Source organism: Gorilla gorilla, chromosome 18 (assembly GCF_029281585.2).
Source record: "Gorilla gorilla gorilla isolate KB3781 chromosome 18, NHGRI_mGorGor1-v2.1_pri, whole genome shotgun sequence".
Taxonomy (NCBI): Eukaryota; Metazoa; Chordata; class Mammalia; order Primates; family Hominidae; genus Gorilla; species Gorilla gorilla.
This window is the reverse complement of record NC_073242.2, coordinates 6,870,776-6,886,048: the sequence shown is the minus strand read 5'-3', so window position 1 is coordinate 6,886,048 and position 15,273 is coordinate 6,870,776. Positions and strand designations below refer to the sequence as shown.

General features: G+C 42.6%; 1 protein-coding gene across 17 annotated transcripts; it reads left to right on the top strand.

Moving 5' to 3' along the window:
* Positions 1 to 1,270: 1,270 nt before the first annotated feature.
* On the top strand, positions 1,271 to 14,968 carry ZNF200 (zinc finger protein 200). 17 transcript variants are annotated; one of them, XM_055365105.2, is made up of 6 exons: positions 1,271 to 1,601; positions 1,927 to 2,651; positions 3,451 to 3,781; positions 4,366 to 4,454; positions 4,740 to 4,866; positions 12,675 to 14,968. In XM_055365105.2, exons 3-6 carry the CDS (start codon positions 3,532 to 3,534, stop codon positions 13,391 to 13,393), a joined length of 1,185 nt encoding a protein of 394 aa, XP_055221080.1. In that variant the 5' UTR covers positions 1,271 to 1,601; positions 1,927 to 2,651; positions 3,451 to 3,531; the 3' UTR covers positions 13,394 to 14,968. The 17 variants fall into 17 exon arrangements, with proteins under 17 accessions (XP_055221080.1, XP_018867441.1, XP_055221082.1 ...); XM_019011896.4 differs by having other exon boundaries at positions 1,286 to 1,601; positions 1,842 to 2,300; XM_055365107.2 differs by having other exon boundaries at positions 1,313 to 1,459; positions 1,842 to 2,175.
* The last annotated feature ends 305 nt before the right edge of the window (positions 14,969 to 15,273 follow it).

Here is a 15,273-nt window from a genome sequence, read left to right as displayed (position 1 = left end):
AGTGGTGCGATCTTGGCTCACTGTAACATCCACCTCCACCTCCTGGGTTCAAGCAATTCTTGTGCTTCAGCCTCCTCCCAAGTAGATGAGATTACAGGCACCCGCCACCACGCCTGGCTAATTTTTGTATTTTTAGTACAGATGGGGTTTCCCCATGTTGGCCAGGCTGGTCTTGAACTCCTAACCTCCAGTGATCAGCCCACCTCTGGCCTCCCAAAGTGCTGGGATTACAGGCATGAGCCACTGCGCCTGGCCATCCCATGAGTAACCATTTTAATAGTCTATTGTGTATCCCTCAACACAAACATACACAAGGTGTTTCGTTTGTTCCAAAAATAATTATGCATAATATATGTAGCTCTGAAACTTTTTCATGTAATATTTTATGGCCATCCCTCCAGGTGTACATATAGTTCCAATCCATTCTTTTTCATAGCTGGGTAATTTCCAGAGTATGAATGCACCAATTTACTCCTTTCCTTACGTATGAACATGCATGTCATTTCTAGTTTTTGTCACTACAAAGAATTCTACAAGAAATTTGTAGACATCAGATTCACAGATGAGGTTGTGAAGGTCAAAGGGTACATACGTGTACTTTTAATTTTAATATATATTACAAGATGACTTCACACACCACACTACCAGCGATAGGAGTGCCTATTTCTCCACCTTCATTGTTTGATAGGTGAAAAATGTGGTTCCCTTTAAAAGTGATAATCTTGACTAGTAGTGTGGTTAAGCATGTTTTTAAATGTTAATGACCAATTAGTTTTCCTCCTCTCGGGAAGAGCTCCTCATTGCCTTTGCTTTTTGTCAGTTGGCAGGGGTTCATTTCGTCTTAGGAATGTATAATCTTTTGTGTAGCTAATCTTTACAATTATCTTCCAGTCTATTTCTTGTTTGTTAACAGAGTCAAGAAAAAGTTTTTAAAAAATACAATCACACAGGTTTATATTTTACTTCAAGACATCTCATTTATCTGTTTTGCCTCATAATTCAAACCATAATGCTTTGATTAACGGAGGCTTTTTAGTAAATTTTGATCTGAAAAGGCAGATATTCCTTATTTTTCTAGAATGTCTTGGTGCCACACAGTTTTCATACTCGTTTCTTTGTAACATATTTTAAGCCATCATCAGCCATTAGTCAGGTATAATTAACTTTAAGAAGCATTCATTTATATTTTTACTTTTGTCAACTTTCTGGAGGCTGGTATTACATCGAGAAATAAGGCCATCCCTGCCCACAAGTTGTCCCAACCCTGATCAGTGCGTCACTGGGGAACGAACCGAATGTGGATACAACGCACAAACACAAAACTCTGTTCGGCCTCCGTAGGAAGCTGAAATTGAGAAAGGAAACCGAGACAGTAGGAGAAGGGCAATTAAGATGTCGTTAAAAACAAGACGGCCGGTGCAGACATCAGTGTAGAAGTTAGCAAGCTGGAGTGGGCAATGTAGCTGCCCCATCTCTAATCTATGGGAGTCACCAGAGCGGGGGCGGAGTCCCATGGCGGCCACACCCTGTCCGCCTCCGCAGTCCTTTTACTGGAGAACCGCAGTAAAAGGCGGAAACCGCGGAGGCGTCTTAATCTTCCGGTCGGAGAGATAGCTTGCTTCCTTTAAGCCTCGGGGTGGGGGGGTGAGGGGGTGAGGGGGGTGGGGGGTGGGGAGGGTTGGGGTGGGGGTGGGGAGGGTGGGGGGGTGGGGAGAGTGGGGGGTGGGGGGGTGGGGAGAGTGGGGGGTGGGGGGTAGGGGGTGGGGGGCCTGCCCCGCCCCAACCGCCGCGCCTGACGGTCGTCCATTGGTTGTTTGCATTCGAACTACATTTCCCAGCAGGCCCTGTGGTTAGACTGGCCGCAGCTGGAGAGGTGCCAGCCCGTCACGGGTGACTACAGCCAGCCTCCTGCCTTCCGTCTTCCAGGCCGAACCACAGAGAGGCTACAGCCGTCCTGGCCTCCTTCCGGCCCTGAGAGCTCCTCTGGCCTATCTCAAGCCTTAACGTCTCAAGCGCAGACTGCCGGCTCCGAACGGGGAGACCAGGCTTCTGCACCGGAAACAAGGCACCAGTTGTGACGTCACAGCCGCAGAGCGCCCGACCTCCCAGAAGGCACCGCGTCCCTGCCGTTCTCCTGAACTGGCGGCGGCGCGAACGAATAGTCGCCGGCGGCCTGTGAGGGCACTCGGAAGGGCGAGGGGAGGGCTCGGCCGCTCGCACCTAGTTTTTCTATCTCTCCCGGAGCCTGAGTCTCTGAGCCGTCCCCAGCAAACGCTCAGGGGCTGCAGAGGCCCCGAGAGGTGAGGGGCTCCGTGAGGGCGGGAACCAGGCTGAGGCCGCCTCTGGGGAGCGGAGCGTGTCCGTTGCTGAGGGAGCAAGGCCGGGTAGGGAGCCTGGTGAGCGCCTCAGGCAGGGGCGCACGCTGAGCTTTACGGTAAAGGTGTTCCTTGACCAGCGGAAGAGGCCCCAGAGTGAGCCTGGTCCGGCGGTCCTTAGTGGGATGTCGCCTGCCGCTCTCAGCAGAGCTTTGACGGCGGAGAGGAGTCGGCAGGCGGTGTGTGGACACCTCCTCGGCCTTGCGTCTGCTCCCCGGGAGAGTCACCAACCGCCTCCCCGCCCAAAGGGCACCGGAGGGAGCTTCGGTTCGAGGGGTACAGTATGGCCAGATTCAGTGACCAACCTGCTTTTAGGCAGATGTCCTCGGTATTGGCCCCAGATTTCCTGTCTTCTAGCCCATTGCTCTTTCTCCAAGCCTGATTTAACCTCTTCCTGGTGGGTTTTACACCGTCTTTCTTTCTGTCTTTTCTTTCTTTTTCCTTTTATTTTCTTTCTCTTCCCTGATTCCCTTCCTCCTTCTTTCCTTTCTCTTTTCCTTTCTTTTTTTAGGGTCAGGGTCTTGCTTTGTCGCTCAGACTGCAGTGCAGTGGCGCGATCACAGTTCACTGCAGCCTCGACCTCCTGGGCACGAGCAATCCTCCCAGCTCCCCAGTAGCTGGGACCACAGGCTTGTGTCGCCACGCCCAGCTAATTTTTTTTTTTTTTTTATGGAGTCGGTGTCTTGCTGTGTTGCCCATGCTGGTCTTGAACTCCTGGACTCAAGCGATCCACCCGCCAGGGCCTTCCAAAGTGCTGGGATTACAGGTGTGAGCCACCGGTGCCTGGCCACACTTTGCATTTCTCAGGAGGCTGGACCTTGGCCTTCTCCGCTCCACCCTTACTCCCTTCCCTTTGGACTTGAGGTTTGCACAGTCTCTGTTTTTCATTATCAGGGTCTTCCTTTCACATCTTCCTAAGCATATCTTGTTCAAATACTGCGTTTCAGTTATGATTTCCCTACCCCAGCTGTCGTTTTCTTTAGATCTCATGTAGCCTCACCACTCATGCCACATATTGGAGTGCAGTAATGCCGTGCCTGGTCTTTTGGGTAATCCCTGGTTTCTCTGTCTACAGCTTGGCTCTCTGGCAGATTTCCTCTAGTAAGAGGTGGCTCTGGAGGCCCCGCGAAACGAGTGTGGTGTGTGGTTGCAAGGCATGATGGCTGCAAAAGTGGTTCCTATGCCCCCAAAGCCAAAGCAGTCCTTTATACTGAGAGTTCCGCCAGACTCCAAGCTGGGCCAAGACCTACTTCGAGATGCCACTAATGGGCCCAAGACCATCCACCAGCTAGTGCTGGAGCACTTCCTCACCTTCTTGCCCAAGCCAAGCCTGGTCCAGCCCAGTCAGAAAGTCAAGGAGACCTTGGTTATTATGAAAGATGTGAGCTCAAGCCTTCAGAACAGAGGTGAGAAGCACATGCTTGTTTCACTAGAAGAGGAGGAGGAGGTACTGGAGTCTAAGATAGGTTTCTGTGTTAGTTATAAATTCAAGTTAGGATGGTGTATATTGGAAAAGGAGTCAATTCTAGTGTTGGAAAGAGGAAGTTCTTCTCAAGTGCTGGGTGTGAGTAAGGCCACAGAATAAACAGTATGCATCTTTCTATAGTGTCAGTTTTACCCAAACATTCTGAGGGAAATATCTTTTAAGGATAAATCAGATGAATTATTGAGTTAGGTTGATGTGGAATTTTAGAAATTTTGTGGTTTTTCTGGGCATCTTCACACTTTACGTTGCCCTAAGCTCTCCTTTAGTAATACTCTATGGGAAATTCTGAAAGGTGCTTAGAGAAGTCATTCTTTTCATAACAGGGAGATGCCATAGGTTCAAGACCCTAGAGTTTATGGCTTGAACTCTGTAAGGGCTCACAGGAGCAGAAAAGGCCATGAGTTACCTGTCAAAGGAATGAGGACAGCCTGGCCTCACAGTATGGGGAGTCTCTGTGTTAGAGTCACTGAGTTTTTCACTAACTAAACCTTCCTCTTTCCCCAGTGCATCCTCGTCCCTTGGTGAAGCTTCTGCCCAAAGGAGTCCAAAAGGAACAAGAGACAGTGTGTCTGTATTTGAAAGCTAACCCTGAGGTGGGTTTGGTTTTCCCATTTACTGCCTGAATCCATCACCTTCCGTGCTTGGCCAACCTATGTGTAAAAACACATTCTTAGGAGTTGGCCTTCTTGGGTGTTTTTCTTCTGCTTTTTCCTTGAGCCCGTCTCAGCCTGGCTGTCCTGTCTTTGCTGCACCTCTGTGGGATTTATAGGTCCCTCTTGCCATCCTTTCCCTTGATCTTTGTGTGTCAGCTTTTCTTACCAGTAGGGCTGTCAGTGAACCTCAGTTACTAAGATGAAAGGGGCCTCTTGCTCTTTCAGGAGCTGGTGGTCTTTGAGGATTTGAATGTATTTCACTGCCAGGAAGAATGTGTGAGCTTGGATCCTACTCAACAACTCACCTCAGAGAAGGAAGATGACAGCAGTGTCGGGGAAATGATGTTACTGGGTAAGAAATCACAGCCTTTGTGTGTTCAGGTTGTTTGCTTTGGGAAAAGCACGTCCTTCATCTCTTTAGCTTTGGGGGACGATTCACACCTGGTAAGCCTATGTGCACACAGACATTTTATTTTACTTTTGTTTTATTCAATGTAGCAGAGCCTTGCCACAGAACTCCAGCTGTGGGTGGGTGGCCATTTTTCCCTGTATCTTGGGGGCAGTGAGGGGAGAGGTAGGGAAAACCTGCAGACATAGAAACTGTGGATATAGAAACTGTTCTGAACCCATTTTCTGAACTCTGTTCTCAACAGGTATATTTGAATGTTTTCATTGAACACATGACTAACTCTTGTAATCCCCCTCCCCTCTTTGATGTTCAATAGATGTGAAGACTACTAGCCTAAGTGAAAATATATTCCACTATTGGTGAAAGTAATGTTTAACACTTAATGAGCACTTACATGCTGTTACATGCTAGGCACTAGTCCAAATGCTTTTCATGTGTTTATTGTCTCATGTACTTCTCAGAGTAATACTGAGTGGTATAGAAATTACTGCCACCTTACAGGTGACAGAACTGAGGCAGAGAGGGGTTACAAAATTTGCTAAAGTTCACACAGTTGTAAGCAGTGGAACAGGGATTCGGACTCAGGGAATCTGACATCAGTATTTGCAGTAATGGCCCAGGGCTGTACTGTCTCCTAGATGCATTTCTCATAATTTTGTCAGTGAATTCCGTATATGGTTGGTGAATGGGGCATTCTTTATTTGTCCTCATTTCCCAGTAATAGTTGACAAGTGTCCCCCAGTGCTGTGTATGAACTGATCAAGCAGCAGCCTCTCTATAATTTGCTTAGAGATGCTTTACCTTTTCTCTAGAAATGTTGCAACCCTAGAGGCAGAGGCCTGCACAAATGTCTTTACTGAGTGCCGGACACTTTTTACTTTGCCTTCAGGGCTTTTTGTTTCTGAGGGTGAAGTTGTACAGAGAATAGGTTTTAGAAGTTGCCTGGGGTGACAGAAATCCATTATGACTGTCAAACTCTTAGCTGTAATTATACCGTATGGTCAGAAGTATTGGTATGTAATGAGTGTAGTTAATTTCCCACGGGTTGTTCTATGTGATATCTTCTTTATTTTAGAGAAAAGTATAAAAAGATCAGATTTATTAATACTGAGTTTCTCCTGAGTCTTGGGCAGAGCTGGCATTTATTTTGGGTGACTGATTAGTGGATATATTGCCTCCAAGATCACTTCGACAATGCACTTTGGGGCCCCTAAGACCCAATCCTCACCCTCTGTTCCCCACTTCCTCCACCCGTACCCTGAAGCTGGTGGCTTAAGCTTAGTCATTTACCAGCATTTCATAAATGTACTAGTTTTTTCCTCAGGCAGGATTGGGTTCTGGAATTGTATTCATCAGGTTATGAAGATGCTATATTCCTGCCTTTTGTAACCTTCCAATTTGGTTTGTAAGACAAGTCATTCATCAAACGATAAGCAGTGGGAAATTTTTATAGGCATAATGAGCTATCGCAAGACTGAGGCAAGATTTGGACCCGGGGCAGAGTAGTGAAGAAGGTGGAATTGATTTTGGATGAGATTGAATCCAAGATGGGAAATAAAATGAGATTATCCTCCAGATATTTGGAAATTGGGGATTGGAGTTCAGATGTGAGGATATAGGGATTGGGGAGCCATCAGTTTATAGGTGATGATAATTGAAACAGTAACATTTAACCAATTTTTGCAAAGGAAAAACTATAACGGATTGAACATTGTGGTGGCAGGAATCAAGGAACAGTCCTTGATAACCTAGGGAAACAGAGAATGTGTGTGTTGGCCAAGTGAACCACGTAAAAATAAGGAAAAACGTAGAACACTTAAACAGATTTTCAGTAAGATAATTCTTACTATAGCTACTGTGTGCTGTGATAGGAGAATACACCTTTTCAAGATTGAAGAAAATTGACTAAATACTAGGCAACAAAGAAAGACTCAGATTCCAAGGAGTAGAAATAAGGTAGGATCTGTCACAATGCAGTACAACTAGAAATTAATAATAAATATCAGTAAATTAAAGTTCCTTCCACCTGGAAAATTTAAAACTCTTAAGCAACTGTCTTAGTACATTTTGTGCTGCTATAAAAGAGTACCTGAGGCTGGGTAATTTATAAAGAAAAGAGGTTTATTTGGCTCACAGTTTTCTGTAGGCTGTACACGAAGCATGGCGTCAGCATCTGCTTCTGGTGAGGGCTTCAAGAAACTACTCATGGTTGAAGGAGAGCAGACTTCACATGGCAAGAGAGGAAGAAAGAGAGTAGGAAGGTGCCAGGCTCTTTTAAACAGCCACATTGTTAGTGAACTAAGAGTGAGAAATCTCTTATTATCTTGAGGTGGCATCAAGCCACGCATGAGCGATCTACCCACATGATGCAGACACCTCCGACTAGGCCCCACCTCCGTCACTGGGGCTCAGATTTCTCTGTCTGTCTGTATTTATTTATTTATTTATTTATTTTTGAGGCAGAGTTTTGCTCTTGTTTGAATTTGGAAGTTTCCTTCTTTTTTTTTTTTTTGAGACGGAGTCTCGCTGTTGCCTAGGCTGGAGTGCAGTGGTGCCATCTTGGCTTCCTGCAGTCTCCGCCCCCTGCGGTTCATGCCATTCTCCTGCCTCAGCCTCCCGAGTAGCTGGGACTACAGGTGCCTGCCACCTTGTCCAGCTAATTTTTTGTATTTTTAGTAGAGACGGGGTTTCACCATGTTAGCCAGGATGGTCTCAATCTGACCTTGTGATCTGCCCGCCTTGGCCTCCCAACCTTCTTTTTCTATACTCTGGAAATTTTCCTAACATTTGAATTATTTAATTTTTAAAAGTTTAGAAGAATTTTCTGTGGAACTGTCTGAGGCTGGTGCTTTTCTTGGGTAGGTAGCTAGTCTTTTTTGATAATTTCAATTTTCTCTATGGAAATTGGTTTATTTTTGCTTAAATCTTACTAGTTTTTTTCTATTTTTAACTCATTACTTTCTAATTGGTGTTTATTAATACCTTCATTCTTTTAAATTTATCCTATTGTTTTTCTAACTTTGAATCAGAGGCTTTATTATTCTCATTTTTCTAAATTAATACATGTTTTTACAGCCATGAGCTCTCTTATGAGCATCACTTTAGGTTATACCATAAATTCTGATATACACTTGTCCTTGTTATTCATGGGAGATTGGTTCCAGGACCCCCACTCAGATACCAAAATCCATGGATGCTCAAATTCATTATATAAAATGGTGTAGCATTTACATATACTGCACACATATCCTACCATATATTTTATTTCTAGATTAATTATAATACCTAATACAAAGTAAATGCTACATAAATAGTTGTTATACTAAATTGTTTAGGGAATGACAAAAAAACTGAATATGTACAGACAAAACCATCCTTTTTTTTTCTCTCAAATATTTTCAATCCTTGGTTGGTTGAGTCCTCAGATGCAGAACCTATGAATATGAAGGTCTGTATAATGTTTTCTAGAAAAAGTACGCAATTTTAATTTGTCTTTACCCCTCTGACGCAAGGTTGCTGATATAGTTTGGATATTTGTCCCCTCCAAATCTCGTGTTGAAATCCAGTCCCCATGCTGGGCACAGTGGTTCACGCCTGTAATCCCAGCACTTTGGGAGGCAAAGGCGGGTGATACCTGAGGTCAGGAGTTTGAGACCAGCCTGTCCAACATAGCAAAACCCCATCTCTACAAAAAAAAAATATACAAAAGTTAGCTGGGTGTGGTGGCACGTGCTTGTAATCCCAGTTGCTCTGGAGGCTGAGGTAGGAGAATCACTTGAACCCAGGAGGCAGAGGTTGCAGTGAGCTGAGATCACATCATTGTACTCCAGCCTGGGGGACAGAGCAAGACTCCATCTCAAAAAAAATAATTAAAAAAATAGAAATAATACAAATCTATTAATATTTCTTATATAGGAGGAAAATCGTTTGTTTACTTGTATGGTTACTGAAAAGATACTTGACAAAATTGAAGCCTCTCCTTTATAAGAACATTTAACAAAATAGTAGTTAACAGATACTTCCTTATAGGTAGAACAGAGTAATCAGAAAACTTAAAAATAAGAAAATTTATTTGTCTTAACTACTCTCATGGGAAAAAATGAGACCATTCACTAAGGTAGTGGGAAATAAAGTGAATAAACAGAAATCATTGGCTTTCACATATATAAACGGGGTCATTTAGAAGATACAGTGGAAGGCCCCATTAGAATAGAAACATGAAAGTTTAAATACTTAGGAATAAACTCAAGAAATGTGCAAATTTATGAGGAAACTTTAAAACAAGGCTAAAGGACGAGTAGATTTCAACGAAAGCAAAAAAAAAATACTATGTTTTTGGCTAGGGAGACAATATCATAAAAAGGTCATTTCTCCTCTTGTTGATTTATTAATTTGATGTCATGTTTTTTTTTCAACAATACCAATAGCATTTTTCCCTTGGAACAAGACTGTGATCTCAGAAAGTCCCGAAATAGTCTCAAATACACATGGGAGTTTAGTGTGTGATAAAGTTGGTGTATTAGTCCATTTTCACACTGCTATAAAGAATTGTCTGAGACTTGGTAATTTATAAAGGAAACAGGTTTAATTGACTCACAGTTCAGCATGGCTGGGGAGGCCTCCAGAAACTTAAAATCATGGCAAAGGCAAGGGGAAGCAAGGCATCTTCTTCACAAGGCAGCAGGAGGGAGAAGTACGAGTAAAGGGGGAAGAGCCCCCTATAAAACCATCAGATCTCATGAGAACTCACTATCATGAGAATAACATGGGGAAAGGCCCCCCCGCCCATGACTCAGTTACCTTCACCTGTGTCTCCTTGACATGTGGGATTACAATTTAAGGTGAGATTTGGGTGAAGACACAAAGCCTAACCATAAAAGGGGACTTTTTGATAAAAGGTGTTAGGACGACTGACAGCCACTTGATAAATTAGTACCTTACATTACATACCAAGAAAAAGTCCACATGGATCAAAGATTTTAAATGTTTAAAACAAATATAAAAAGCACATTTAGAAAATATGAGTGATTCCTTTATAACCATGGGATAGGAAGGTTTTTGTAATTAAGACTCAAAAGCCCAGAAGCCTTGAAAGAAAAGATTGACAGATTCAAATACGTACAAAAGGCTGGGGCATGGTGGCTGACGCCTGTAATCCCAGCACTTTGGGAGGCCGAGGCAGGTGGATCACCTGAGGTCAGGAGTTTTGAGACCAGCCTGGCCAACATGGCAAAACCCCATCTCTCCTAAAAATACAAAAATTAGCTGGATGTGGTGGGGCATGCCTATAATCCCAGCTACTCAGGAGGCTGAGGAAGGAGAATCACTTGAACCCAGGAGGTGGAGGTTGCAGTGAGCCAAGATCACGCCACTGCACTCCAGGCTGCGTGACAGGAGCAAAAAGAAGTGCAAATTAAGCCTCTAGTGAATTAACATTTTGTGTATTTCATATTTATAGAAATAAAAACACATTGATGGTGAGGTTGTTGAGAAACAGGTGTATTACTGGTGGGCATATAAAATGGTACAGTCCCTGTATAAGGGTAAATGCATTTGTAACTACCCATCTTATCCTTTGTTCCAGCAGTTCAATTCTGGGAATCTGACCTACAGATATAGCAACAGAACACATTCGAAATGATGTACAAACAAGATTATTCACTGTGGTATTGTTTGTAAAAACACAAGGTTGGAAGCAGTCCAAGTGTAGTTAAAGAGGAAGAGTTCGGTTAAAAATTATTTAGACAAGAAATCATTGACAAAGATATACATTTATAAAAGCCTTAACCCAGTAGATTATTTTGCATAATGAAAATCCAAAGTAAAACTACAATGAGAAACCATTTTATACCTATTAAATATTTTAAAATTTAATGCTAACAAGATTAGGTAAAGTTAATATTCACATGAAATTAGTAGAGCTGCTTTTGAAAGCAGAATGGTAGTTCATGTCAAGAGCTATGGTAAAAATTGACATTTCATTATCCTAAGGGAGTGATTAAAAAGAATAATTAGGCCGGGCGCAGTGGCTCATGCCTGTAATCCCAGCGGCGGATCACGAGGTCAGGAGATCATCGAGACCATCCTGGCTAACACGATGAAACCCTCTCTCTACTGTAAATACAAAAAATTAGCCGGGCGCGGTGGTGGACGTCTGTAGTCTCAGCTACTGGGGAGGCTCAAGTAGGAGAATGCAGTGAACCCAGGAGGCGGAGCTTGCAGTGAACTGAGATGGTGCCATTGCACTCCAACCTGGGCGACAAAGCGAGACTCCATCTCAAAAAAAAAAAAAAAAAAAAAAAAAAAAAAAAAAAGAAAAAATAATTAAGGCTGGGTGTGGGGGCTTACACCTGTAATCCCCTGCACTTTGGGAAGATTGCTTGAGTACACGAGTGCAAAACCAGCCTGGGCAACATAGCAAGACCCTATCTCTGCCAAAAAAAAAAAAAAGTGAAATAAAAAAAAAATCTATTGGTGTGAAACTGCTGAATCCAGCAGAGATTCCAACTCCAGCTTCAGGATCAGCCCCATGTCTTGGTGGTTGATTTGAACCCTTGACTCTCAGTAGGCCTGAGTTGAGGGGTCCCTTGTCACACAAGTATATCCACAGCATGCTTGTTTTTCACTTTGTTACCCAGTCTTTATAATCTGCTTACACTGACTTTTTTCTGAAGTATAATAGAAATATAGAAAAAGCCTACCAATTGTAAATATATAGCTCAAGTTTTCACAAAATGTACACACTAAGCACCACCCAAAATGGACTTTTCTTAGCATCTCAAAAACCCCTTTTGTGCCCTGTACCCACTCACTACTTCCTTTCCTACACAAAGAGAAACACTACTGACTTGTAATTCCAAAGCTTCATTAGTTGTAGTAATCTCTTTAATTGCCAAATAATAAACTTTTTTTTGTTTTGAGACAGTTTCGCTCTTGTTGCCCAGGCTGGAGTGCAATGGCGCGATCTCGGCTCACCGCAACCTCTGCCTCCCGGTTTCAAGCGATTCTCCTGCCTCAGCCTCCCTAGTAGCTGAGATTACAGGCATGTGCCACCATGCCCAGCTTATTTTGTATTTTTAGTAGAGACAGGGTTTCTCCATGATGGTCAGGCTGGTCTTGAACTCCCAGCCTTGGGTGATCTGCTCGCCTTGACCTCCCAAAGTGCTGGGATTACAGGTGTGAGCCACCACGCCTGGCCAATAATAAACTTTTGTATGAATATGTTGTGCCCTCTTTAATTTTGCTTATTGGAATTGTTTCAATTTTCTCATTGTAAGACATTATGATATTATTTAGTGCTATAATAGTGTGATAATATTTAATATAGTGAAAACCTACAAGCGGTTCGTCTTACTATTCAGTTACCAGACTCCTTCAAGATGATGAGTGGTTCCCTGTATAGATGTATAGTCTTCATCCCTAGTCCTTAGCTGAGTGCTCTACAGAGTATAAGGTGAATATGAACTTGTCAAGTAATTAACACCTATGAAGAGGACAAACTTTTGAAGTCTTTCAGTGAAATCCCACTCATTTTATTTCTTTAAAGTGTGCTTGCATTGTGGTAGATGGAAAGATTTATCAGTTATGTATCCCACCCTCAATAAGTATGGAAAAGGAGTGCGACAGCAGTATCCGCCACTCCTCAGATTGACTTTCAAGGTGGCTGTGGCATAAGAAACCTGACTTGTTTTTTCCTGCCTGGTGTTGTGATATCTCTCAGAAGTTGTTAAATTCTCTCTTTGTTTCAACAGTCAATGGCAGTAATCCTGAAGGTGAAGATCCTGAGAGGGAACCTGTAGAAAATGAAGATTATAGAGAAAAGTCTTCTGATGATGATGAAATGGATTCTTCCTTGGTCTCTCAGCAGCCTCCCGATAACCAGGAAAAGGAACGACTAAATACATCCATTCCACAAAAAAGGAAAATGAGAAATCTGTTAGTTACCATTGAGAATGATACTCCTCTAGAGGAACTCTCAAAATATGTAGACATCAGTATTATTGCCCTTACTCGAAATCGGAGGACAAGGAGATGGTACACTTGTCCACTGTGTGGGAAACAGTTTAATGAAAGTTCTTACCTCATTTCCCACCAGAGGACCCACACTGGAGAAAAACCCTATGACTGTAATCACTGTGGGAAAAGCTTCAATCATAAAACAAACCTCAATAAACATGAGCGAATTCATACAGGAGAGAAACCTTATTCCTGTTCTCAGTGTGGAAAAAACTTTCGTCAGAATTCTCATCGGAGTCGTCATGAAGGAATCCATATAAGGGAGAAGATATTTAAGTGTCCAGAATGTGGGAAAACCTTCCCAAAGAATGAGGAGTTTGTGCTTCATCTGCAGAGTCATGAGGCTGAGAGACCATATGGTTGCAAAAAATGTGGGAGAAGATTTGGTCGGCTGTCAAACTGTACCCGGCATGAGAAAACCCACTCAGCCTGTAAGACCCGAAAGCAGAAGTAATACTGGGAACCCTTTCTGGGTCTGATGGTGCTGCCTCAACCTGAGAGCTTTCATAAGTAGTTCTGAATTCCCAAGCTGCCTAAAAAGATATAAATGTGTAAAAACCTCATTATTGCCAAAATTGGATAAATGCCCATCTTAGCTAAAACCTCAAATTGCTAGAAAATTCACAGGGAAGAAAACATTTCAAGGGCTATACCTCAGCATCTAGGCTTTTTGGACTAAGGAGCTTTCCTCTTTGAAGTTATATGATAATGTACAGGTCACGGATCCCCTTTCCCAACACTTTGAAGATGAATCTGGAGTCTGCTTACTTGCAAGGCAAAGAGTGACTTGTGTCTATTGAAAGTATATCCATTTTCCCCCCACATGGGGATTCATACTTGAGAAATAGTGCAAAGATGCTTATCTGGAACTGTGTTCTGGTGAAAGAACCAAACTACTGGCTTGTTAGCCAACAGCTTCTGATAGCAATTCATATAACCCTCTAAGAATACATGTTTAAGTCTTGAGTGTTGAAAGGAATTGTTTACTTTGGAATATAGGAAAACAGTTGAATGTCAGGCTCTCATTTGTATGTGATCTAAATTTGCAATCAATTTCAATAATATTTGCAATTTGTGATAAAACTGACTTTTACAGATTCCTTTTCACAACATAATTTAGGTGTCTACTGTTCTTATTGTATTTTGTTCAGCTGTTGATCTCTCCAGCAGCCGTCTCATGCCTCTCCCTTGCTAAAAGAAGTTTGGATTACTCAGGCAGGGCCATCCAGCCCCACCACTAGAAAAGCTCTTCAGAATCTTGTCCCTCTGTTGAGCCCAGATCTCATGTGCTAGGAAGGAAACCCCAAGACCCAGAGAGGAAGGGTCAACCTGGAGGCAGGAAAAAGTTGGCTTGGATCCATGTCTCATCAATAACCTTACCATATGCTTAGGTCCCCTCTATGCCGTCATCAGACCTTTGGCAATGGGGTGGTCACTACCTCACAAGGCAAAGTGTTGTATGATTAGAAATTACATCTCCAGTGGTTAGCTCACATTGCCTGTCAAGAGACAGGTTTCCAGGTGTCTTCATTGTAGTGGGTATTGTCTTCAGCCTCTTGATATCCATACCTTCCTGTCCTGTGCCTAGAAGCAAGGCCAGCGGTGCCTTTACGGGACTGATTGTGTGGTGCGATTCAGGGATTCTTCAGTTTTGCTTGCTTTAGGTTTCCAAAAGTTATACATTGGTGTTTTGATTGGAATAAAGAAATCCTATAAGCTATTTGGGAAAAATTATAGTGTATGTTTCCCATCCAGAAACATGCCTTTCTGTTTATTAAGAGTATTATATTCCTGTGAAAATTTTTCTAATTTTCTTCACTTGTTTTACACAATTTTGTTATTGTAGTTTTTTCCATTATATTTTTATAGTTGATTATTGCTTTTACATGGGAAAGTTATTTTTAATTATATATTTGTATAACTAGTCACCTCACTGAATGTTGTTAATTTTCAATAGTTTCTTGGTTTAGTTCTGTTAACAACTTTTGGTAAAATGACACCATCTACAAAGAATAGTTTTGTTTCTTGCCTTCTGCCTATTGGTCTTTTTTGTTTTGTTTGTTGTTATTAACATGTAATTCTGAGGTTTCTTGTTTTGGCACAAAGCATTCTGAAAGAAGGGCATTCTTCAGTCCTGAATCGTAATTTAAAAACAACAAATCCTCCACAACAGAGAAAGGCCACAGAAAAACTGTCTTTACCAACATTGTATTTCAGGCCAACAGGAAGTACCCTGTAAAGCCAGCAAAGCCAACAAAACAGGCTGCCCACAACGTTATTCGCTTATTTGAAAGTCTGACCAGTGTACTAGGACTGGGATCCTGAACTGTGTTT

Excerpts from the sequence above, each read along its gene's own strand:
- ZNF200 (XM_055365105.2), top strand. The coding sequence starts at position 3,532 with ATGATGGCTGCAAAAGTGGTTCCTATGCCCCCAAAGCCAAAGCAGTCC. Across the intron at positions 3,782-4,365 it reads CTCAAGCCTTCAGAACAGAG|TGCATCCTCGTCCCTTGGTG; the intron begins GTGAGAAGCACA and ends CTCTTTCCCCAG. Across the intron at positions 4,867-12,674 it reads CGGGGAAATGATGTTACTGG|TCAATGGCAGTAATCCTGAA; the intron begins GTAAGAAATCAC and ends TTGTTTCAACAG.